The sequence below is a fragment of the Anoplopoma fimbria genome, chromosome 9, assembly GCF_027596085.1.
Source record: "Anoplopoma fimbria isolate UVic2021 breed Golden Eagle Sablefish chromosome 9, Afim_UVic_2022, whole genome shotgun sequence".
In the NCBI taxonomy this organism is placed as follows: domain Eukaryota; kingdom Metazoa; phylum Chordata; class Actinopteri; order Perciformes; family Anoplopomatidae; genus Anoplopoma; species Anoplopoma fimbria.
In genome coordinates, this window is record NC_072457.1 from 6,394,230 (window position 1) to 6,421,195 (window position 26,966).

A 26,966-nucleotide genomic window follows, 5' to 3' on the forward strand; every position below is an offset into this window, starting at 1 on the left:
GGTATATATAGATGTACGTAAAAGCTAGAAGTACGTTAATATCACCTTATGAAACCGTATCATATCACTACCATAAACATACCAAAGATATCCAGTAGCAATTTGTGTTTTTTTGCCCAGAATGTTGTATCACAACACATTTATGCAACACTTTTATCCCTTAATTGTGTGTAAATACTGTGTTTTTGTCAACAACAAAACTGTAATGACAAATAATATCAAAGCTAGGGTTGGAAATTTATTTAAGAAAAATAAAATCCTTTATATTTGTGGAAATTCTCTCAACTTCAAGACAGCAAAAAAATCAATAAAAGAAATGTTCTGACAAAAAAAAGAAAAACATTGGCTGTCTGTGGATGTGGGGCCAGATGAAATGATTGGATAGCTATATTTAGGGGAGTTTTTCCTGTGCCGATGTGAGGGAAGGACAGAGGATGTCGCATGTGCACAGATTGTAAAGCCCTCTGAGGCAAATTTGTAATTTGTGATTCTGGGCTATACAAAATAAACTGAATTGAATTGAATTGAATAGCTTACCTACCTATAAGCTTTGCACTTTGCCAGTTCTTCCACAAGGCTAGGCGACCATATTTCCCAATACTAACTAGCTAACCTGACAACTAATACTACTACTACTAATATAAAGTACTACGAACAATTGCCATGTTTGTTGTATACGTTCACAATGATTCGTTAGGTGTTTTCTTACATGTTACAGAGACATGAGGTAGTTGGAAACGGTTAGCGTCGACAATGACACGCTGCGCTCCTCTCCCTCATGGGCTCGTAGTCAGGTAGTGCGTTTAATGTGTTTAATGTGTTTTGGTGGGATCTTTTCGTTTGGATATTATATCTTACTCTTTGTGGTTTCCAAAGTTGCCTACCCCAACTTTTACGTACTCAAAAACAAAGTGATGCGTGTGTCCACATTGCCTGGCCCTGTATGTGAAGTGTGCGTACCTTCTTGAAGAGCAAGGAGTCGTCCATGTGCTCCGCATAGACCGAGGTGAGCCTGTACTGGTTCTCAGTGGTGATGTCAATCTGATAGCCGGTCAGGACGTAGCAGACTGTGCGGAACTCCTGAATTTTCCTCTGAAACACCTCCTTGAGACGCTGGTTCCTGAGCTCAGAGCTCTCCATCTGCTTACGTAAATCTGAGACACACACACACACACACAAAAGAGTTAGGGAGAATACAGTCGGATATTCTCACGGTGTATGATCAACATCCCCCTCTACGATTCTGCATCACTTGTGAGACTTCTTCACCACAAGTGCATGCTCAACAACTCCCCAAGCTAATGCAGCATAGATGGGCAGCTCCACACCAAATACACACTTCCTGAGGCACTCCATCTGCTCACTCGCGGTCCAACAAAACACTATAATGCACAGAGTGGAGTAGTGGCGACTAAAGCAGTCAGCCTCGTCTCCGAACCGGGAGCAGAGAGAGAGAAGCGGAACAAGGGGCTTGACTTTAATTTGCCGAAACATCGGTTTGTGATAACGACTTTAATTGGAAGACTTGATCTGAGAAGGCAGAGAAATTAAAAATGTGGGAAAAAGCTCAAAGTGAGACACATGCAGGAGTGTGTTTGTTTATGACTATGATGTAAGATTAGAGATGGTGGAAGGGGTGAGGAGAACCAGCCACAAAGAGACAAACGTTTTCCGCAATGTCACATTCTCAATATGTTTGTGCCGCAGCGTCAGACAGCTGATACCAACTTTTATCCACACAGTAAAGTCTACATAACTAGTGGCAGAGTCATCAATAGTCAACATCATTTGATCGCCATTTCTACGATTCCAGCAAGAAAACTTAGTTCAGTTTGAAAGCTTTTATGTGCTACTCTCCTTTCAACAATTCCACAGACGATGAAAAGTGGACAAATTGCTCTCAATGTTGTCCCTGCTATTTTTGATAAAAAATAAAATTCCTATGTTGGCTTTTCTCTCATTTATCCCAAAGAGAAACAAAAGTAAGTATTAATGCAGGAGTATGTTATAAAAACAGGTAAGAAAGCACCAGAAGAAAGGGTGAAAAAGAGTTAGACCGAGGCTGATTTATTAACACAGAAAAGATAAACATGTGTTGATGTATTTCTTCACGATCAAAAGTATGAAAATGTGAATTTCATTTTGATAAGAATGATTAAAAAAAACAGGGCTATTTATCTGTTTACAGCAAACGCCAACAAGTCACCAACACTCTTTTGCTATCAAATACGTCTCATATTCCTGCAGAGGCCCAGGCTTCCACTCCTGCCATGATTGATACGTATTTCTACTCATCATTCTTCCCTTCATAATTCTTAGCCTATTACACTTTAATTTATCACCATCAAACACGTATAAATGACCAGAAAGAATAAACTTAAAAGAGTCTGTGAGTGTCTGTCTGTGTGTGTGTGCCCGTCTGTCTCCTGGTCTCCTCTCGAGTGTCAGTCAGCGCCAATAAATACTGTTTCAAGACTTCAGCATTGTGACAAAACTGTCAGTGTATGACAGCTATCAAACTGCCCTGAAAATGGCTGCAAATTCGCAAGTGACAGCAGGAAGGAAGGAAGTAGACGTCGTTTAAATGTACTGCAATATATAAAGACAAATGGACACAAACGGTGGTGAAATGAACACGTTATTCTCAGTACAAAGACACACACACGAGCCAAATGTGTGTGTTAAGTTGCGAAAATCAAAGCACTTGGGGTAAGAAGTTTTTTTACACCAACTGTCAAGTTCTGGGAAAGTTAATGATTTCTGACTTTTGCCCTTAATTGGTCTCTGCGGGTCTGAGCGCGCCGCCTCCTAAAACCTGTCAAGAAATTCTGAGTGAGGCTCTTAATTATATATTTATTTTTGCCAACTCATTTTCCGACCTGAACTACGCCCAAAGTCTGCATTTTGTATCTGTAGAATGTAACGTGGGAAAATGAATGAACGTGAATGAATCAACAGAGAACAGCAGGAGTTTATCAAATGTGAAGCATCTGCTTTATGTGATTTCTGAAGACTAGTCAAGTTCAAAGGGAGAAAATGCAACGATTCTATGGTAAAAATGGATGAAAATGAAATCAAAAGGTGAAGCGTTGTCACATTTGATAAAATAAAAAAATCACTCAGCATGAAGATGGTAAAGCACAGATGGGTTATAAAAGTAGTGGGAGTTATGGCCTGAGCAATTCAATGGTTCCCAGTCTGGAACATTAAATGCAGGGCTTGGTGAGCGACCGTCAGTTTACTCAACGATGGAAAAGTAGTCCTTTAGGGCAAAAGGTTGGGAATCACTGAAATTCCTGGCTTCATTACAGACAAAACGTGTTCCTGAAGTAAAATCTATGTAAAAGCTCGACAGCCGAACACGGGGGAAGTGTGTGCTCGATAGAATATACGTTCAATCATATTTTCACTTTCCACTGCAAAGTCGGCCTCAGGATGCGTCTGAGCAGCAGGAAAAAAAAAAAAAAAAAAAACCTTCATTCACAAAACACAGTCATGCGTAAAGATAAGAATACTACTTAGCAACAACATCCTCATTCACTGGTTTAATTCAATTTAAAAAAAAAAAAAAAAAAAAAAAAGGTATTCAAGTGCTAAAAATGAGCCAAATTAAAGAATAAATCCTGTTGCAGTAATCCTCTGCTTCATTTTACACATTTTTTTTCATCATAATTGTTTAAAATCTCAATAAATATTGAATTCTAGAGCATACTTAGCTCTGAGGTCACCGATAGCGATGCTCACTTATACATAAACATCACCATATATTTACATTTTTGGGCTGCATTTAAAAATCTTCTCTTGACCCAAAGTTTAAAATGTAAATGGACACTTTATGAGTGCATTCATTTTGTTCGCAGTAAAGCAATTTACAAAAAATGATGGAGAATATATTGAAAATAAGACATCATTTACTTATTCCTAGTTATATAAAAAATGATCCCACTGATTAAAATAATGATACTATTAATACTCATTTAACAATGACTCAACATCCATAATGTTTTGTTGCACAATTAGGGATTTTTGTTTGTAAAAAGTGATAATAACATTCAAAAGGTCTATTTTAGATACTTTCTTAAATGCACAAGTGACTTTCTTGGTGAGATTCTACAGGTTTATAACTACTGTTTAGTAAAATGGAGTATATGAAGTAATACTTTGCTATAGAAATCTGTGCCAATCTCAAAGACATTACATTTATTCAGTTTATCTTTGATACTTTTTTTCCCAGACATCCCCTTTGCTTTGACCCTGGTTTGAAGATAGGAACAGATATCACACATTAAGTCTGTATTATCTGCTACAGGTTAAATTGAGCACACCGGTAAGGAAACTCCATTATCATTTTTTGGAGAAGAATGGGTCGTGAGCAGAAAGGCAAAATTAAAGACACGGGGGAAAAATGACAGAGAAAAGACAAGAGTGAAATGAAGTGTAAAAAAAAAAAAGAAGAAAAGACAAAAAAGGATGGAAGTTGTAATCATAAGAGAGAGGAGACGAGTTAGAGTGCTGGAGAGTGAGAGAGAGAGGGAATATGAGAGAGCACTGTGGTCCTCTGAATAAAAATTAGCCACCAGACTTCCGGCGATGAACCGCCCTGAACTCCAATTAAATATTTAACCCCGTCATAACTGAACTCCCCCCCATCTAACTGTCTGTCATATACTCACACCTCAGAGGACAAAGGCCTCAGTGGCCTCAAATAACAACCAAGCAGTTACTCTTCTTACTTCGGTTTAGGCCCCAGCCAGTAGAGGGCATCTGAAAGGGAACATGTGCTGTGTGGAAAGAATATCTTAGGCTTCCTTTGACTTAACGATTACATGTTACCATGTTCTTACCCGCGTTTGCATAAACAACCTTGGTAAGTAATCAAATAAGGTAACGTTCAAACCTAACGAACTGTTCAAATATAACTCCTACTGAACAGAGCTGTTTCTGGTGTACAAAGAACTGATATGGAGGCGGCTGTGGCGTAGTGGAGAGCAAGGTAGTTCCTCCATTCAGAGGATCGGTGGTTCAATACCCGGCTTCGGCAGTCGATGTGTCCTTGGGCAAGACACTTAACCCCAAGTTGCTCCCGAAGGCTTTCCATCGGTGTGTGAATGGGTGAATGATATGTAATATACTACTGATTGTAAGTCGCTTTGGATAAAAGCGTCTGCTAAATGACTGTAATGTAATGTAATGTCAAGCCCTTCATGAGCATACTGTGCTTACTGTGTTCTACCGCCATTTTTTTTCTCCTCTCTGTGGTCTTGGTTTTCACTGCAATATATAAGTCCTGCACCTCTATGGAAACAGCACAAACATGGCTAGAAGTAGAGAGAACTCATTACTTCCTTTTGTGTTAGAGTTATGCCATGAATCATAAAAACAAGCTGATTTCTTTTTTCTATAACATTAGCAAACAACAGAATCTCTCTCTCTCTCTCTCTCTCTCTCTCTCTCTCTCTCTCTCTCTCTCTCTCTCTCTCTCTCTCTCTCTCTCTCTCTCTCTCTCTCTCTCTCTCTCTCTCTCTCTCTCTCTCTCTCTCTATATCTCTCTCTATCTATATATATATATCTATACATACATATATATATATCTCGTATATCTCGATCGAACGTGCTTCCAAGGTTGGAAGAAAGTGAAAGCTTTACATTCTATAGATACGCTATACTTGCAGCAGCCTCTCCTGTCCCCTCAATGAACCGTGTTCAGCAGCAGTTCAGTCAAAGTTTCTCAGAGATTTTGTCACGGGAGTCAATCATAGCTTCTGTGCTGAGGAGCACAATGTGTTCACGGACCGTCGGAAAGATGAAAATCTGATGATAATGATTATTTAATCTGCACCAGTGTGAAAGGGCACCATCGCTGCATCCTGTGCTTAGAGACATCCTCGACGACAGTGATTAGTTTGCAGAAAAACAAACAAACCAGAGTTTGTTTTTGCCCTGCAGCAGAACGATAATATTCGGAGCCAGACCTTCCTCTATGCCGACACAGCGCTGTGGAAATAGATTCGGCCATAATCTCAGCTGTGTAGTGTTGTCACAATACCAAAATTATGTATTCGATACGATACATTCCGAAAGTATCTGGATACTGAAACGATGATATACCACCGCAAATGTTTAAAACATCAGGAGAAGTAACGGAATAATGAATGACAGAACATGGAACTTAAAATTCTTCTTGTTTTTTGTCTCCATTAATACAAAGATAGGACATATTTTGACAATGTCATTTCGAGGCAGTGGAGGGAGTGAAAAGGAGCCATAAAGCTACAGGAGTTAATTATTGTACCACAGTGTGTTCATACAATTTAATATCCAACCAGTTCTTGAGAAACTCTTAATTTAGCTCAACACTGCTGCTTGTAACAGGTTAAACCCTTACAGAGATAAGTACGAGCAGTGGTGTAAGCTATTTTGTTAAAGCTACAGTTCTTGCAGAACGCCGTGGACGGTCTGCAAGAGCACTTGTATTTGCATCGTGCATAAAAAGAGTAAAAAAAAAAAGAGTAAGAAACAGCCACTGGGCCTGGAGCAGGTGAAAGCAGAGGGCCGCTTCTCCAACACTTGAAGTACCAATAAAAATGGGGTAAAGTACAGTTTTAACAGCAGATACTTTTTTAGTATCGATAAACCGTGCAACACAGAGCCGTAAAGTACTTATGGGAATGGGAATGGGATAGACAATGGAAAAGTATTCATTTCAGGGGTTGTGTAAGCTAATGTGTCCATTTAGTACATGCAAGTCTGTAAATGTGCGTCTCTGTTACTAATCTTACCCAGAACCTCCTTGGACGGCGGTAGACTGAGGCTGGTGGCGTGGACACCGGAGTCGTCCTGCAAATGGACCGAAGCGCCTCCGTCCTGCAACGAGTGCACCAGTTGCCTGAGACAAGTCACTTCCTCCCGAAGAGCGTCAACATCCAGCTGGCGCTGTTGCTTGGCGACCGTGGTGGGGTTCATCTTGAGGTGGAGGACTCGGGTTTTGACGGGATCGTAGTCTCCCTGAGACAGAGAGAGAGACATGAGGACAAAGAGCAGATGTACATTAGTTGTAGAGCTTTTCTTTGGAGTTCTTTAACTTGAGTTGAATACAATTTTCTTGTCCAAAGAAATAGACATGACACACAATTAATTGTGAATTTATAGATATCTTTACAGAAGTATATACATTTATAGAGCAGTGTACTAAAATGAATCCTCATGAAGTCAAATGATGTCTAACAAAGCATTAGCTTCAGTAATAAAGCCATTGTTAGCTATGACTTAAAAGACGTTTCTTTTTTCTGTTGTCTGTGGTTTTAAGAATCCACATTATTACCCTGCTCTTTGAAGGGAATATTGTCAATTTGTGTCCAAAATTGTTTTTCACTTTGGAGCAAAAAGATTATACATACTGCTGAACCAGTGGGCTTTTTTAAACCATTTTCTCTAAAGTGGCATATTTTCAATGTTGCTATAATGGCAGGAAACTCAGAGAGGGTCTTAATTATGTGTTTCTTCAAAGGAGAGGTTTGTAAAGTGCTGAAATCCTAATTAAGAACAGTTTCAGCCCTGACTGAAGGGCCATGACTTACTTCTTTAAGTTAACAATTATTTGATTCATATTTTGTCAATAACATTTCCGAGAATAGTCAGAAAATGTCAATCGTAGTTCCACAAAGCCTTGTGTGACGTCTGTAAAAGGCCTTGTTTTGTTCGACTTACTGTCTAAAACTCACAGACAATCCATTCACAATTAAACAATACAGAGAAAAGCATGAACTCCTTCACACTGAAGAAGCTGAAACCAGAGAAACGGTTTTGTTTAGAAAAACATGACGTAAACGAGCAACCGATTATGGAAACAGTTGCTGATGGAATATATCAGCTGTAAAATGACTACACAAGGTCCGTCTTTGTTCATTTATTCATCCATTCGTAGTCAATTCAATGGCGTCTGGTCTCGGTTTGGATGAATGGGACTGAAACGCGGGGCTGAAAAGTATTTGTATCCAGGAGAGAATATGTCTCTCTCTGTCCTTCCCCTGTGCACTTCCTCCCTGTATTGATCATGTAAACAGCATTTCACATACTCGCACATAATAACTCACAGGCCTTTAGAATATTTATGCTGCACAAAGCTACAGCAGACAAAAACACCCAGATACGTCTGCTCAAGAGCTGAAGGTGTTTTACTGTACTTGCGACATTCTGTGCGGTGAAAACATGGACATGGCAGAGAAGCTTGAACAGACTTTCATTATCAAAAAGAAAAGAAATGCCAGGAAGAGTTTTATAGAAACCATCAAGAGAGTGTGCCGGCCATGACTCGGGGGTATAAACAGGGAGGAGATGAGGGGTGAAGTGCTTTCCAGGAAATCAATCCGTGCTTTCAGTCACAATGACTCGACAAAACTTGTACATTTGAAATATTAAGCACTCTGTCGCCATTTACTCTCCCATTTCTTTCTTTTTTTTATTTTGTCTACTCAAGTGCTGCTGAAGAGATTTTGGATGTAGTAAATGGCCACATTTACTACATCCAACTACTCCTAGTTTACCAATGTGAGATTGTGGATAGTGAAACACAAACTGTTTTTTATGGGGATGGACATTTGAAAGCATTATTTGCATTTCTTTAGGTTGTTTTATAAATCAAGGCTGTCCTTTCTTGGTTATGGGACAAAACTCAGAGAAAAAAGCAAATATACAAGAATATTTACATCCTGCACAAAGGTTATGTTTTGATTCATTTTTAGCAGGAAACATGCAACAAGAAACCAGTTATTACTTGTACGGAATCAGAATGCAACTTTACAGCATTTCGGGACATTCACTTTCCAAAAAGATAAAAAAAAAAAAAAAGATGCATGAAAAAAAAAAAACATTTCTGGAGAGCAGATGCATGACAACAACTTGAAACCAAAATGTTTTATCAATTTTCACTTTTCAGATGCTTGCAAACATCCAGACCCTAACAAGGTATAGCAGCTATTTAATGAACCACCTTGTAGCTTGTGTTCACAGTTATTCGGAGCATGCATGGAGCGGCTCTGCTGGTGTAGGAGACGGGGCATTTGGAATTCAAACAGGCAGGCGTATTTCCAACTTTTCCGTGTCTAAAGATATTTATTTTTCTGTGCAACCTCTGACTGGTCCGCTTTACCTAGCCTGCCAAAATCCTCTCTACAGCGGCTAAAGGAGCATACAGTGAAGTTGCGAGCACCACGCTGCCTACCTGCTTCATTTCCCAGCGTGCCCCTCTTTGCACAGAGCCGCGTGGAACCCAGCAGCAGAACGCCCCGCACTGATTCACAGCCAATGCAAGAATCGTTTAATGTGCTGTTGTATAACGTTGTGTCTTTAACCTTAGAAACACATGTGTGAAGCTCTGTGTGTACACTGCAACAATAAATAAGCAATAAAATAGTTTTAGTAAATGTTTCATAATCTTAATTTACTGAAACTCTGGCAACAGGGGAGTTTTAGCAAATGCTTAATTATATCTTGATGCCATTATTATGATTTATTACAGTCCAAAATGTAATCATCAAAACCGACTAACACAAGATTTACATAACCATCCAATGAGTGGGGAATTCAGACGGATGTTAGCGACAAGAGAAAAACACACAGTAGTAGGAAGAAAAAAGCAAAAATGGAAATATGGTTTGTTTTTTTTGTCCTCAGAGCACATGATTTCTTTCTTTTTCTCATTTTGTTTCCTCCTGACTCTATAAGGTCTGGGTAAATGAGAAGAGTCTATCTTAGCTTAATGCCAATAAAAGGAGACGCACACAAACAGGAGCACGCACGCACACACGCACCAATCTCAGCTCTTGATTACTGGCTAAATTAGATTCCACGTGCCCCCAAGCGACTGTTGCCAGATAAACTACGGGTGTGTGGGAGAGCAGGAAGCAGACAAGGAGAAATGGTGGAGCAGGACACGGGGAAAAAGAACACGGATGAAAACAAAAGAGGGTTAGGGTAACGTTGCCTACAGCGCAAGGGGAAAAGGAGCATGGATGGAGAGGAAAAAAAACACCTTATAAATAACGCTTTGTATAATTTAAAAGGAACAGAGGGATCAAGCATTTCCAAAAATGAGGATGTGTGTATTTATATCACAACATTTTCGACTGGACACACACACACGTTACAGCCAGATAAAGTCAAGGCTTATTTGCTTCCCTGCGTAAATCTTTTGAAGTTCTACATCTGTATACGGCGGGGTTTATTCAAGGATGCCTCTGTATGGGTGTGTTGTGATAAACAGCCAGGGAAAATAGGAGGGAGAGCCAGATAGTGTGAGACAGATATGTAGATTAGAGCCGTAAACCCGGCACAAAAAAAAAAAAAAAAGAAGAAGAGTCAAGTCCTCAAAACACAGCCAACAGCTACGCGCTGTCAAAAAAGCGAAAGAATCTTGCAAAACATACTTCCTTGAAATTAGGCCAAGCGAGAGAAAATGAGAATGATTTGGCCGTGGAATTCATACTTTTACTTTTTCGTTTTGGGGATGCCTGGACTGAGCCGCGGGGCAACGTTTTAATTGACTGCTCAACAGCAATAACAAAAGGAAATGTATTTCTCCTTGGCATTAAAGCGCATCGCTTTCACAGCAAGCCAAGGAAAAGCGTAATCTTTTTTTAATTGGTTGAACTCTCCTCATGTATCACAATAAAGTGAGAAAATGGAGGAAAAAGGCCACCTTCCTGTCTTTAGCCGTGTTACCTTCTGTGCAGAAAACAGAAAAGTTATCATGTGATTAATTATGATCCACTGAAATAGAATCTAAAAGGACAAACAAGGGCAAACATATATTCAATGCAGAAAGGTATCATTACCTTTCTACTGCACATGCAAGTCTGCATTTAAAAAAAAAAAAAAAAAAAAGGGTAAGTTGTGCACTACTCATTTATAAATTATAATTTATTTTGAGTTTCAAAGTGGATGTTAGCAAACTGCTTCATATTACAGTTCGCCTATTCTGTATGCGTGTGTGTGTGTGTGTGTGTGTGTGTGTGTGTGTGTGTGTGTGTGTGTGTGTGTGTGTATTTACATGCATATATTCAGCCTTCTCTTCCACACAGTATTTACAGTGCAGCAAGGTGGAGAGCCTTTCTAAGCGCCCGAGGCTACATATATCTCTTATTCATAGAACAACAATAACAACACATCTAATACCAGGGAGCAGAGTCTGTAAAAAAATAAATAAAAAAAGAGCAAGATGCAGAGATGCAGAGAGAGAGAGAGAGAGAGAGAGAGAGAGAGAGAGGAAAAGAGCAGGAGATGACGATGTAAGAGAGTGAGAGGGACATAGAAGGGATCAAAGTCCAGGGGAACATGTCTGTTTTTAACGCCGCTGAACAAATTGCTCTGAAACAACCACTTATATACTAAATACTGCACCGACCACCGGGGACACATGAGTCACTGATGGACCAGGTGACACACTAATGGTGGGTGAGTGTGCGTGAGTGGGTGAGCAGAGGGGTCCTATCAAAAAATAACAAAGTCAAAAGCTCGCCCCTTAAACCCTGTGAACTGATAAAGTGAGAGGCTGAATGGAAGAGACGCTGAGGAGAGAAAACCTCTGCTTTTGGGTCACGTCTTGAAAAACAGACCGAGGCACCTTTCTCTGCTTTAAAAGTGAAATATACAGGGCCTTGCAAAAAAAAAAAAAGAATCAACCCCAGGTGTTTAACCTATTTTTGTTGCATTACAATTATTTGATGTTGGGGCCCAAACATAATAGTCAAAATTGGTAAAGTATAATGAAACATAAAAAGAAAAAGGTAGGTAAAAAAACGTAAAAAGTGGTGCGTCATTTTGTATTCATGCCCTTTGCTATGTAGCCCCCTAATGAGGTCTGGTTGTCTTTAGAAATGGCAATGCTTAGTTGTGTTGCAGCACTTATTGTGACTTAATGTGACACTTAGATTGCACACAGGTGGATTTTATTTAATTATGTGTGTTCTGGAGGTAATTTGTAGCACCAGATGTTATATAGGGGCTTCATAGCAAAGGGGCTGAATACATATACAAACACAACGTCTCCGGGTTTTTTTTACATTTTTTAGAACGACAATTTTCACTATTTTGTGCGGGCATATGGTGACTTCAGGTTCTCACAAGTGAAGCCAATGCAGAGGTGTCTTGAAACTTGCATTCTCTCAAATGGCCATCAGGGAGCTAAAGCAGGAGGGGAAGAAGTCTGATTGTATAGAAGTCAATGAGGAAATGACTCTACTTCTCATTTGATTTATTACCTCAGTAAACATTCTGAACATAAGTTTATGGTCTCAATCTGTAGTCTCAAGTCTTCTTCAATACAACAGTAAATTATGGTCCCATTTAGCATCAAATAGACCATAAAGGTGAGCATGCTTTAGGGAGGGCTTAATGTGATTGACGGGTCTCTGCCACTACCAGAGACGTATACTGTGTCTCTAAGCCACTCCTCTGCAACAGCATCCACTAAACACTGAGAAAGATGAGTTTAGTATTGTGTAAGGCTTAGTCCACGACAGAAAAATATCTGATATCCTTTGATAAAAGACTTAGCAGAGTGGACCCTGTGGAGTTTCGATAAAATAAATAAAAGCTATGTTTACATTTGGTGTCACTTACAAAAAAAGCATTGTGTGTATCTGGGAGATGTAACAAACATTTTGAGTGCATTTCCCTTATAAAATTTCCCAAAGGAGACTTTTAAAGTCATTTTTGTTTGTTTCCATCCATGTTTACTAGCCTTCAGTCTTCCTCACTGTCTTTGTTGGCGTATCGCAGCATTTCTTGGAGTGATACAGACACAAGTTTATCAGTGGAATGGCGTGACAGCATCAACCTGTGTGCGCATATGGACAAGATAAATAAAACAGGGCATCACTCGTACAAGAACAGCTCCTTACAGCCGCTAGGTCTAAAATCATTAGCTCAGATACACATGCAAAGCACAAACTGGGAAAGGAACATGCTGTGCTGATGAGCAGTAGGATCAAAGCTGAAGGTTTTCAAGATCGACATGCCAGCATGAGTTGGTCCTCTTTGGAATAAAATCGGATTCAATAAAGGCCTTTACACACAAATAAACGACACCGAAGTTATTCGCAGGCAAGTATTTTTGCATCAAAACTATCCATATCGGCAAGGAACCAAATTTGAGACAGTTGCAGCACTTTTTCAATAAAGAGTTTGAATAAATTTGCACAGATAGAGCACCAACTAGCTTCTCCATTTCTGTGTGAAAGCATTCATGAAAAAAAACATCCTCTGTGTGTTAAGACCTTATGTCAACATCTGATTCCGTGGTGTAAACCTAGTACAGGAAAGTTGCACCGGCAGGGCATCTCTATGGTTAGAGCCGACAGCAAAGATATCTTAAAAGGCAGCACCTGCACGTCTGTGTCTTCAGTTGGTTTTGTGAGAGTCCACAGCTCGTTCGCTAAATCCCAAGAAGAAGGAAAATTATTTCTTGAGACAGATTATAGCCTCTATGGCTTTTCACAAAAGAGTAGACACATGAATGCTGGACTGAAATCTTCCCACATAAAACATGACGGCAAGAAGAAACAGCAGCCAATATGTGATTCTGGTACTGCTGAGACAACTCCCTCCTTCTTGCAGAAAATCCTTGGTGCAGGACCAGCTGAAAGGGTAAAGGTGAAGTTGAAGAGCTCTTTATAGCATGTAGTATTAGCATCAAAACTTCTGGTAGGCTCTTCCACGGGGGGCTTGAGCCTTTGAGAGTTTACAGATACACAAGAGAAAGGGGAAAAGGGCAAAAGGTCAGCAGAGCAGAAGACTCATCTATGACAGACTGCGCTGCAAGGTCTCTCCTCTTAAACATGGAGACGGGTACCGAAGATTCCCTGAGGACAAACTGGAATGTGCAATGTGTCAGCGTCTTCCTCATCAAACTCGCCGGTCACGTTGACCCATCTCACCTGTATGAACCAAGTGTTGGGAGTGACCTTTGGGTCTTTTTGCTGGTAATTGGACTCCCCAGTTGCCGTGCCAGCCACTGGACAGATGGGTTCTCTCAGTTTTTTCACTGAAATATTTATTTGTATGATAAGACATAGCTGTAATTCATATGGTCAAGAATCGCCGATTATGGCTCTACGTTGTTGTAAAGGGGAGTTTTTCTTTAAACCTATATATTTTTTTCCCGTTGGAAGTCTTGATATAAAAAGCAAAAGCAATAGTTCGATCTGTTCAATCAGAGAGTGTGAGCAAAGGCTTTGTGGATTGTAGTTCATTTGGTACCGAAACCCAGTATCAAATGGGAACCGGTGATTAATTATTAAAGACTGGAGAATTGATAAGCTCCGACATTATCGGTTCTTTTATCTGTACCTTTTAATGGTTTTGGGGTTATTTATTATCACGCTGCAGCCTCCTCCTCTGCTCTTTGTTTCGGGGCTGAGCTCCTCCAACTACACACATACACAAACACACATACAGTGAAGACAGCGAACAAGCTGAGAGGCTGCATTACATTACATTACATTACATTACAGTCATTTAGCAGACGCTTTTATCCAAAGCGACTTACAGGAAGTGTATTCAACATAGGTATTCAAGAGAACTACTAGTCACCAGAAGTCATAAGTGCATCTCCTTCTTAAACAAGCATCTTAAAGCATAAACCAGAGCAAAAGTATAGTGCAGAGGCAAGTTACTACGAAAACAATAATTGCAACAGACTAATCCGAATATAGTAAGTGCTACAAACTACTACGAATAGGATAAGTGCAGTAAACAAATACAAATTCAATAAGTGCAGCGAACTGATACAAATACAGTAAGTGCAACAACTAATACGAAGTGCAATAAGTGCTACGAGGAAGGCTCAGGGTAGTACTTCTTGAAGAGGTGGAGACAGTGGAGTGAACCAGGCAAAGTGAAGATATCTAAAACAACTATGCTCGCCATTGCGACTAAAAAGCCAATACTTTATCAATACACCTGCGCGACATGCATAAACATGAATTGAACATGTAGAAAAGCGATATTTCATTCTTATCTGCTCACAGTCTCTCATCCACTGTCAGTATGTTCACACAAGAACAGAGCGCTGACTTGGCAATTAGCGAAACAAGCTAAAACAAAAGCTGTGTGTATGTAGTTAAACCGTTTAGCTTATCTTCAAAAACACTTCATAGCTTCTCTTGCTGGCTGAGACAAAAACGGGACAATGGCCGATGTCTGTGTTCTTCATTCTTCAAAGACTTCACTCAGAAATGCTTTTTTTATTTCATTGACATTTTATATTTGTTTCCAGAGAAATTACTGAGTTCATGTAGTGAAGTAGCGGTTGCTGGTCTAGCAACATTTAGTTATGTTTAAATAGAAATAAATTCTAATCCAGTTCTGAATTTATTCATTTTTAAAGATAAGATAAGAACATTATAAAGCAATTATAAAGAAAAAAAAGTACCAATAAGGAACAAAAAAACGATAAGGAGTACCAATAACAGTAGTTGTATTGATAAACTCCGAGAGATACCCATCGCTAGCTACTAGCGTTCTACTACACGTGTGTGGTCTAAGCGGACGATAAAAACTGAACTCCCACGTCAGTGTACCCGTCCATTTGGGAGTATAACGGAGGTTTAACTGTCATTACTGACATTTTAGTCTCAAATTGCATCTTACACCGAGCAGGCTGAAGGGGGGGATGAGGTTCTCTTTCCTGGCGTCTCGAATTACTTCGCTGATTTACTGGGTAAGAACGGTTCTGCGCTGACATCATCTCTTTGGCTCCAAAAGTCTGAAGGCTGCTTTCAATTTCACACAGAAACGTCAGGATAGTTTCTTCCTTCCAATGCACACAACTCCTTACATGTCAGACCTGTGATGGGTGACGGAAAGACACGCTGTCTGGAGGGAACGAAGCTCTGTCAACGGCAGACAGCTGTTTCAAGTGAGTTACAAACACTGGAACAAAAGCTTCAAAGTCATAAAAGGGGAAGGTTTTCATAAGTTTAGACAAATTCAAAACTACGGTTGGAATGTAGAAGACTGATGCAATGTGGGCCGCTTACACCAAACCGGATTTAAAAAAAAAGACGCCTCCTTCATGCCCTCAATTGTTGCTGCCGTCCTTCAATCCACCAATCATCATCAATCTGAGCTTAACTGTCCACAGAACGCAACAGCCTCATTCATTTAAGGATTTGGCGGCCATAAGAGGGCATTGGTAAAAAAGCTGTGTTTTATATTGTCATTGAAAATATGTCTAAAAATATCATATTCAATTGTCTCAGTGTGATAAAGTAGGGACAAGGTCGCCCCAAAGGAAATTAGTTACGAAAGTGGTAAGTGGTGTCACGAAGACTTGCTGTTTTACTAGGCTATGATTTTATTTTCCCTGGTGTGTCAGGGTGTCAGCCGCTGGAAATTACCTGGTGTGTCCACCTGATAAACATTATGAAGGGCAAAATATCCTCACAACAACAATTTGCCATGTTGCAGTAAAACTCCATATTCAGGATTAACTATATTTTTAGCCCGACTGCTGGGGAGGAAAAAGCAGAAAACGCAGCCTCAAGGGCTTGCCTGCAGGCCTTAAACATGTAGTCATATTGTCACCTACGTTTATTGCTTTAATTGGTTTCAGCTTTGATTGAACCTATAAATAGGTGACTGCCATTAAAATGTAGACCTTCATATGACATCACTACAACAGCAGGAGCACAGCTTAACGGCCAAAATACATGGAAACCCCGTCTGCTGCAGCAGAGCGCAATCCTTATAATCAGATTCAAATAAGCTTTATTGGCATGATTGTTCAGTTAACATTATTGCCAAAGCTCAATTACATACTATTGAATAATTGAGTTTTACAGAAGAAAACTACATGGATAATAACTAGATAACAATTAGACTTTAAAACACACACTCTTCTTCAGATGTTGGCCTTCCTACAGGTCAAAACTACAACAAGTACAATCTGTTTAAGAATCAAGGTTAAGATCAACCTTGTGGGTTTTTTACATTTCACATCAGAATAAACGATCAAATCAATGTATTTCCATCAGCCTGTATATCTAAATAGCCCCAGTGTCCAGACCCTGCATAACTAACTGCATTATTGGTTGGGAAAACTCAATATGCACACAGTGGAGCTGGCAAGCAACCACATGCTACAAAGACACAGTCTGTGAAGCAGGTAAATAAGAAAAAAAAACAAAAAACTGCTCAGCCCACCGTTGTGACACCTCGCTTCCTCTTACCGTCTCTATCTATCTTTTCTATCTGACAATAAACACATAAACATAATGTTGCTGTGGCTGAGCACCACAACAGGGCAAGCCCATGTGAGCACATGTACAACACAGAGACTACGTTGATGCAACCTCTTGCAATGGCAACAATTAGCTTTGTCTAGACACCGGCATGACAGCTAGAGCAAAAAAGACAGAACAGCAGGATCAAGTCTACCATTAATGCTGCCACAGTCTGCAGTGCAAGAAAAACTAAAATCAGAGAATAAAAACAACAGAGAGATTAGAATATAATTATATCAAGACTACTTCTAGCTGTTGTTGAAGCAATGATGATGTCCATGATTTCTCACCAGAAAGTCCAAACTACAGAGGAGCAATGTAAAGTAAGAAAGAAACACACATTGAGAAGAGCAGAACAGATGTCGACAAGTTTTAAAAAAAACCTTTTCTTGAAATGACATTCTTCATAATAAGACTGAATGTTTACTGCCTTTCTCTGAGATGGCCTTGTCAGACAAATTTGGAGCAAAGTTCTTTAAAACCACCAAAATTCAATACAACAATCATCCAGCACACCTTGTTCAGATCTACCCTGCTGCTGTTTTAGCCCACGAAGCAAGAATTTCTCAAGCTTATATTTTGCTCCTCTCTGCCGCACAATAATAACTAGGATCACCTAAAACCAACTCATAAAGCCTCCACATCCACTGTTCTGAACAACCGAGTAGGTGGTGGAAACACAAACAGCACCTAATGTGTTTACTTGTCTGTCATCAATAATGAATGTTTGGAATAAAAAAAAAAAAAAAGAGAATAAAGTAGGTCTGGAAAAAAAAAAAAAATGATGAAAGCTTTGCAGTCCTGCTCCTTCCCATACATGCATACTTTGATCGTAATGTTGACATTCCCGGAACTCATTAGTTGGCGTGACCAACAACAGAAACCATACATTAGAAGACAGAGAAAAACAGCTGCTTAAAAAACACGTTTGATTGAGAAAAAATTGAAAAACTAAGTCACGGACCTGACGATTTTGATTATGTGGTGAATGCTACACTTAAATAAAAATATATAGGAATATATTAAATATAGTCCACTTTGATTTCTAGAATATAGTATAGTGCATAGTATATAGTTTAGTAAGACAAGTCGTGTATTAGAAATTGTACTTTTTGCACAGCATGACGCCTTTGAGGACAGTGACAACTCTTTCATTCCAGACACAGGTTGCATGTTGAAGCTTATGTCTGGCTTTAGTTTGTTGCTGATAACAAATAGAGATAAGATGCATTTCAAGAAGGCAGCAATTAAATTAGATCTGTCTGTGATGAAGTGTTATTTCAGCTTCGTAACCATAGACTGTATATAAGAAGTGGACATTTTCATTGGTTTGTGGACTGCGGTTTTGAGGCCTCGAGTACGACATTTTGACGGTCGCCACGTTTTTTTGCAACCAGTAAACGGAAGTGACCATATTTGGACTGCTGAGGAATGACGTACAGAAGACGTACACGGCTCTGGGAGCTGTAGCGACCTGTCAATCACAAGGTAGCCCCGCCCTAAAGCATACTCTGCTTTATGGTCTATTTGACTCTAAATGAACCAAAATTCACTAAATGAACATCATGCTGTATTGAAGAAGACTTTAAACTAGTGATTTAAACCATAAACTCATGTCTACTATGTTTACTGAGGTAATAAATCAAGTGACAAGTAGGATCATTTTCTCATAGACTTCTATACAATCTGACTTTTTGCAGCCATATGGCCGTTTGAGAGAATGCTAGTTTAAGGAATCGAGTCCTCGGGCTGTGAATTAATTCTAACATAGTAGTAGTAATCGTGACTTATAGTTAGTTATAGATATATCTGATAGTCGTATTTGTTTAATGCAATAATGTGATAATGCCATTCGCGGTTATTTGTGGCATGAAAATGTTACACTGCCATATCCCTGATGATTACTTCCTAACTGCATTATGCAGATTGAATCAGATGCATAGATGTATCTCTTTAAATAATTTGAATGTGATTAGCACAATATATATATATATATATAATTGTAATGCAGATGACTGATATCCAAATGGCTCAGGAGGGCGTCCTGTCAGATTACTGATGGGGATGATTGAGCACCAGAACAAGAAAAGGAGTCTCATTACGCCGAGTGTGGTAATCTGAGTGTTTGACAGTCACACTCCTCGGTGTGATCTCAATATAAAGACAGGGCGGAAACGACGGGTTAGGCTACAACAATACGACATGCAAGTTGATATAATGAAGGAAAAAAAGCCCCCCCGTTGTCAATTTATTCAAGCATTCAATTCCGTACCTCTTTCATGCCTATTCATTCAGGCATTCATTTCTCCTCTCAAACGCCGCGCCACTCAGTCACTCATCTCTCCACTGGGTCTGATGTAGAGGTCTCTTTGTGTGCATCAGACCATGGAGGAGTCATAAAAAAATTACTCCTAAGAACTGACCTGATCCATTGAACGCAACCTTGAAACCTGTGCACACACACACACACACACACACACACACACCCACACACACACACTCAGTTGTCAATTGGTCTGAAAGTGGTGGTCATGCTTGAGAACACATGGATTTCATTCACCCCGCGGCTAAATGGAACCAACACGCTTGCCCACACACGTTTCATTAAAGTGCCCTGGTAGGCTTAGTTTGGTACCGTATGAGTCAGGGGAGTTAGAGGACCTGACTGAGATGAGACTGAGACTGAGAGACACACACACACACACACACACACACACACACACACACACACACACACACACACACACACACACACACACACACACACACACACACACACACACACACACACACACACACACACACACACACACACACACAACACACACACACACACACACACACACTAAAAGGAGAAGGGATCGGGGATAATTTAGAGAGTTAATTAAGTAATTTTGCAAGATGAAAGTAGCTGGATTAGATGCACACAGACATGCAGGTGTGTGTGTGTGTGTGTGTGTGTGTGTGTGTGTGTGTGTGTGTGTGTGTGTGTGTGTGTGTGTGTGTTTGTGTGTGTGAGTTATGTTAAGGTGCCTACCAAAAAGGATTCATTTCATTGCAGACCAGTTTCATTCTAATCCCTTCTACCAATAAAGCAGAACTTTAAAAATAAATAAATCAGCCACAGGTTTCTGCGACTTTTCCATTGGATGCTGCTGGAATCACACCTGGGTCCAAAGTCAGACATTGGCGAGTGTTTGTGTGAATCAATCTGCAGTGTCAGGCTGCTGCCCTCGGGGTTATCAAACTAGTTTCCTTTGTGCCAGACGAGTAAATCCATCACAGAAAAAAAAAGTGTTTCCAGGAGGTTTCCTACCTGTAGGTTGTGTCTCTCCAGTCTCATCTCCAGAACGTTGTTCTGCTGCTCCAAACGCTGGCGTTCTGCCTCCAGATCTTCAATTTTCTGTCTGAAAAAAAAAATGCACACACATTCAGTGACTAGTTTATTAATATAACGACTATGCACACTGTTGACTCAGTAGGGTTAATCCAGCTCTGCTCACAGACAAGTTAATCCACCCTTGGCATATGCAGAAATCTTTCATGTCTCAGGTGTTGGATTCGTCATCTTTGCAATAATTTGTGTGTGTGTGTGTGTGTGTGTGTGTGTGTGTGTGTGTGTGTGTGTGTGTGTGTGTGTGTGTGTGTGTGTGTGTGTGTGTGTGTGTGTGCGCGCGCTCTAACTACCTGAGAATGCCCATCTCTTCTTTGGTCACTGAAGACTTGCCATCAGTATCAGAGGCCTGCTGCTTCTTTAGAGACTCCAGCTCCAGCTCCACCTGTGACAGACGGAGAAGAAAATGGGCCTGCTGCACGAACATCACATCACCTTTGGCCGTGTGCCTCGCAGAAACCTTTTGGCTGCAGATAGAGCCTGAGGACTCTATTCCAGTGTGCTGCTATCTTTACGAGACAGAGGCATCCAGACAAACAGATATATCCTTTATACACCATTACTCCACTGACTCATTTCCCGTTTCACAATGTCTCAGTCTTTTCCCCCCACTAGTTTTCACTACTTTTTTTTTTTTTAAGCCAGTCTGTGTCTTAGTTTCGCCCCAATCTCGCTCTCCTCTCTGCAATTATCCCTAATTTCCATTTGCACGCCCATTTTCCTCTTTTTCTTTTTTCCAGAGAGCATCTGTCCGTCTCGCAGCTCATCCTCACTCCCGGTCTTTACCCAGACGTATAAGTAATTACTGCTTTACCAGACAGGTGGATTTCACGCGTCAGTGTTCATTGCCATGGTTATGTTGATGTCTCCTCGGCAACAAGGAGCCATGAAAAAGAAGGGAGACCGTAGAACAAGAGACAGAATCACAGAGTGTGTAAGAGAGTTCAGGTCACACCTGCCAAATATCATCTTTATTACGTTGTTTTTTTTTAACCATATTTTAAAGCAGTCTTCTTTTCTGGAACTCTTAATATTCGTTCCAATCCATTTTTTCTTTCCCGATAACGATTCAGATCCCTGAACTTGATTATCGGCCGATACTTACTACAGAACCGATGCCAGTGAATTACAAACCTACACACACACAATATATTTATTTATCTTATACTGTGCATATATCACCAAGACCGATTTTTAGTTTTCATATAGTTTTTGTGTGTAAAATTAGTAGTATGGCTTCTTGTCAATTAGTTTCACTTCAGACAGGACTTAAGAGAAAAGACAGTTTTCAAACACAGGAAAGCTACTGTACTAGTACCATAAATACAAATCCAGATGGTTAATAAGACCGTCACTTTGAAAAGGTCAATGGGACCAACTTCATTGTTCGGCACCCTGGAAATTAGTCAGCAAGTCAGTCACAGACATATTTAAGTGTCTTTGACTCACAGAAAGGTCAAATACACCTGCCAGAATCACAACTGTGATTAAAAAAAGTTACCTGAGACAGCTTGAGAGCTAATGGCAGAGGTTACAATGACTAATCATAAAGTACTAATTAAGATTTCTATAGCTTTAATAAAGTTTTACTTTTGGCATCCTTGTTTCTTTTGATTTGGTTGCTAATCAACTGGTGGGGAACGAATAAAAGTTAATTAGGGTCAAATATGTTAAACAATGTGAGAAAACAATGTGTTTTGTCCGTACCTCACAGATAAAAAGCTACAAATAGCACGCGTGGGAGTATGTGTGTGTGTGTGTGTGTGTGTGTGTGTGTGTGTGTGTGTGTGTGTGTGTGTGTGTGTGTGTGTGTACACATGTACACTTACTGTTTGCAGCTGCAGTTTCAAAGTCCCCGTCTCCTCCTGTGCTTTGGTCAGCTGGCCCTGAATCGAAGGACAAAACAAATGGAATTAAAGTTTAATACAAATCACAGAGCTAGAATTATTGCCTCGCTGTTGTAAGCCAGTCATGTCTCAGTTTACATCTATCTCTGTCCAAATTGGCATAATTATATCTTATTTAAAATTTGTTATAACATAATTAGCATTTCTTGCATTGTGTCAAAAAAATAGTTTTCAAAGGTCACAGAGACCTTTGACCACCAAATTCAATCAGTTCATCCTTGATTCCCAGTGGATGTCTGTGTAAAATTTGAATAAAACACCTCAAGGCATTCCTGCTAATTTCGATTTAAAAATGGGACAGCTGTAACGTCACAGTGACCTTGGCCTCTGAATACCAAATTCTCATCAGTTAACGTTTGTGTGCAGGTGGACGTTTGCGCCATAATTTAGAAGAATATTCCCTCCAGGCATTTCTGCGAGATCACGTTCACAAGAATGGACCAGACGGACCGACAGACGGACCGACAGACAGACGGGCCGACAGACGGGCCGACAGACAGACGGACCGACAGACAGACGGGCCGACAGACAGACGGACCGACAGACAGACGGGCCGACAGACAGACGGACCGACAGACACAGACGGACGGGCCGACAGACAGACGGGCCGACAGACAGACGGGCCGACAGACAGACGGGCCGACAGACGCACAACCTGAAAACGTAATGCCTCCAGCCACGGCTGTCCCCAGCATAAAAATGCAGCATAAAAATGAAAAATGGCTTCCTGTCCTCATCCGACTGACACACAGTATTGTCAGAAACACAGGATATGAGAGGAGAGGCCACCAGATATTTCCCAAAGTGTGCATTTTTCATTCAGATTTGAAACTATGACACTCTAGCCTTCTCACATTTCATTCCAGCGTTGCTCACAAAATGCCCCCCGTTGCACCGCAAGTGCAGTTCTATCATTTTTCAGCACAGATATCTGTCAATTTGTCCACTAAGCGTGTGGACGAGGAGCGGCTGAGTACCACACATTTACAGCGCCTTTAGCTGTGAGCGAAGTGTCACTCAGCCACGGTGCAAAAACAAACTGTCCGCCAGCCTAGAGGAGCAGAAGTGACTGCTTCCTATTCAAATTTGTTTTTAGGGATACTCCAAATGCAAGTGGCGTTTTTGTGCGTGTGTACGTGTGTGTGCACAAGCCCGCGCACACACCCACCTCCATCTCTGCATTGTGGTTCTGGGTCCTCTGCAGCACTTCCTCTGCCTCTCTGAGCCGTTTGCTGAGTTGAGGAGAGTACTCAGTGGGCGCCAGCTCGCTGTCATAGGACTCCAGTATGGCACGCATTCCATCACGCTCCTGCAACACACACACACATACACACACACACACACACACACACATATATATATTATCATAACAGCACAATAAGGAAATCCTGCAGTACACTTTAAACATTTCCACGGAGCCAAGGAGGAAGAAAGTCATGGCTTGGCAGACTTCTGTGCTATCAGATACATAATGTTTGCATGTATCAGAGTGAGTGAAATGAGAGAATCAAAGCTCTTTCATATTTTCCGGATTTGTCTGTTTTGCATGACTGTTTGGTGTGTTAATGTGACGGGCAAAAGCCTTTGTAAATGAGGAACAAAGTACGAGGCAGCTGCGACTTTCTCCTCCAAGCTGTGACAAGAGAAGATTATGGTCGAGTTTCTTCTCATGTAATAATTCAGATAAAAAGACAAATTTCTTTGTAGATAAAGGATAAATAATACATTTAAAATGAAATCGGACAGTCCTAACAGAGAGATTAAGCATGTAATGTCATGCTACCTCATCTCTCTTATAAGAGATGATGCAATCTAAAAAATTTAAATATTTTTTTCCTCCTCTGTAATACTTGAATGAAACACATGTCCAGTTAATGAACACATCAAGCAGGTGCATCTCTTTCAGAGAGGATGAAAACATTCTCCTTAATCATTAGACTTTCTTCAAACACTTTGAATAACTTCAATAACTAGTCTGCTATGCTCTACTTTTTAATATTTTTTCTATTGACATTCAAAGTTTGAGTAGAAAGGAAAAGTGCATTCTGTACTCAGTGAAGAAAAAGAAAAATATTATTGCTTTAACCAATTAGTTAAAGTATATATTATGAAGACACACTGCTATCAGCCACTAGTTAATCATCGATGACACTATAAAACACCATTTAGTAATTAACATTCATTTCAAAAATTGCACGTCTGAAGAATGTACCTGACACAAGAAATTTAGCTTGCAACAATAATGAACGATTACTACGATGAATTACTGCGTTACACAGTAAATCTGTACTGGTTGCCAGGCAACGTGATGAGATTGAACTAATATGTTAAAAAAAAAAACTGACAATCAGCCGGTTTATTAATGCTAATTCACCATCAGTCAAGACCGTTAGAATGATGCGTCTCCTCCCCTCCCCTCGCCGCCCCGGTCTGCTCTACATTATAAAGCGAAGCGGGCGGTGTTTCGTGACAGTCAAGCTTTTAATAAACATCACACAAAACAGCCGGGCTGCTTAGGACCATCGTTGAATCGTGAGGGTCAATGAAAGCTCAGTAGTCCATTATTAACGGGGCTAATTTAGACTCAGGTTGAAGTCCGGTGATAAATACCGTCAGTGAGCACTATTCCAGATAACTGGATGTAATATATGTTGATTACCGGAGTGGTGCTGGGTTTTTTTAAAAAGGGCTTGAAAGCACCTTGTAATTCCTGGATGTAAAAAAAAAAAGAAATCTATGAATAATGGACTGCAATTGCTCTGTCAGATTAGCTCAGAGGCTTGTATATGAAAACAAACCATGATTACCTTAATCAGATTCTGCCTGTGATGAGCCAAAATCGAAACCAACGTAATCACTTTAAAGATGACTGAGTCGGGTTCATTTAAAAACACTATATGTTAAATCAGATTTAATTCAACTTTATTTGCTTTGGCACCGCAGCGGCATCGTTCGTCATGCGACATTACCTAATGCATCCTGTGAGAACCTCTGAAGGGGAGAGAAGAAGGAGTCCGACGGGAGGATAGGCCGAACAAAAGTCAAAAACAGTCCAAATGTATTTAGAGGTCAGTGTGTTTGTGTGTGTGTGCTGCAAATCTGAACCAGCAAGGCCCCCTTTGGCTATTTACTGTCCATTAACGTGCAATGAAATTCACCCAATCTAAATCAAAAATCTGTCAGCTCCCCTCCGATAAAAACTCTAATTTTAAAAAACAAACAAACAGGGCGCGGGAGGACAGAGCGATAAAACTATCATTACCGTTTTCATCATCTATTGTTTTAAATTGCTTTCATGTCGACTGTTTTTATCGGGCGCGTGAAGATGTGACGGCGCCTCCTAATGGGTCGGCGAGTCTGTCCCGCCGAAGTATATTTATAAGAAACAAAATATCGGAGCGGGGCGACTGAAGGATAGAGGAGTCGTAGCCGTGTGGCAGAGAGGGAAGGATGACGCTTTGTTGTCTTCTACACCTCCTTAACAACTCTGCTGAGCAAGGCACTCAATCATCATTGATTTGTGAGCCTAAGAGTGTGAATACAGTCATTCCCGGAGGTGGAGGTGGAGGTGGGGGGGGACTGGAGATCAAACGGTTGGTCTATTAATCGAATAATTGATTGAGAATTGACAACAACTTTATTAATCGATTCGTAGTTCACGTCGATTCGTAGTTTAAATGTGAGGATTTTGCAGCTTTCCTCTGTTATGTATTCATTAATACATTCTTTCAGTTTGTTTCTATCGCAATATGTATAAAGTGTCAACATAATGACACTCAAGTTATTACAACAGGCACAAAGAGGGTACTTTGTCTTAATGATAGCTTCAGATGTTATAATAATAAAAGCATTGATTGGTTACAGCCCTACCATATTAATTACATTAGTGAGAACGAAATATGAAGAATAAAAGACTAAATATACTTCAGGCATTAATATATTCAGCTATTGTCATTAAACTTTTAGAAACCTTTTCGGGGTTAGAACAAAAATCGCAAGCCAGGGGTCAAAGTTTTAAACATCCCATCAACTGCAACAGATATTTACTTTGAATCCATCATGACTGGATGTTGAACATCTTCCTCTGAATGCTTGGTTAAGTGAAAATGAATGAGGTCTCTTCCAAATCAGTCTTGGGCAAAGTCATATTTTCAGCATGCCTGTAGCTCTGCTTAGTTATGGTGGTGCCTGAAAGTGTGTGTGTGTGTGTGTGTGTGTGTGTGTGTGTGTGTGTGTGTGTGTGTGTGTGTGTGTGTGTGTGTGTGTGTGTGTGTGTGTGTGTGTGTGATTTGTGTACTAACAGACTGAGCATGTTGACCTCGGGAATTACACGCGGTGAGAAATCAATATCACAGGGAGGTCTACTCAGGAACTGCAGAGCAG

General features: G+C 40.3%; 1 protein-coding gene across 2 annotated transcripts in view; it reads right to left on the reverse strand.

Annotated features, from left to right (window-relative positions):
• The window catches only part of mad1l1 (mitotic arrest deficient 1 like 1), a 60,181-nt gene that overhangs the window by 20,004 nt on the left and 13,211 nt on the right, over window positions 1–26,966 (reverse strand). For both annotated transcript variants that reach the window (XM_054604366.1, XM_054604367.1), the window contains exons 12-17: window positions 23,752–23,892; window positions 22,506–22,562; window positions 20,970–21,061; window positions 20,599–20,689; window positions 6,780–7,005; window positions 961–1,154 (exon numbers count right to left, since the gene is read on the reverse strand). In XM_054604366.1, coding sequence (XP_054460341.1) covers window positions 961–1,154; window positions 6,780–7,005; window positions 20,599–20,689; window positions 20,970–21,061; window positions 22,506–22,562; window positions 23,752–23,892 — 801 coding nt within the window. The remainder of the gene's footprint in view (window positions 1–960; window positions 1,155–6,779; window positions 7,006–20,598; window positions 20,690–20,969; window positions 21,062–22,505; window positions 22,563–23,751; window positions 23,893–26,966) is intronic.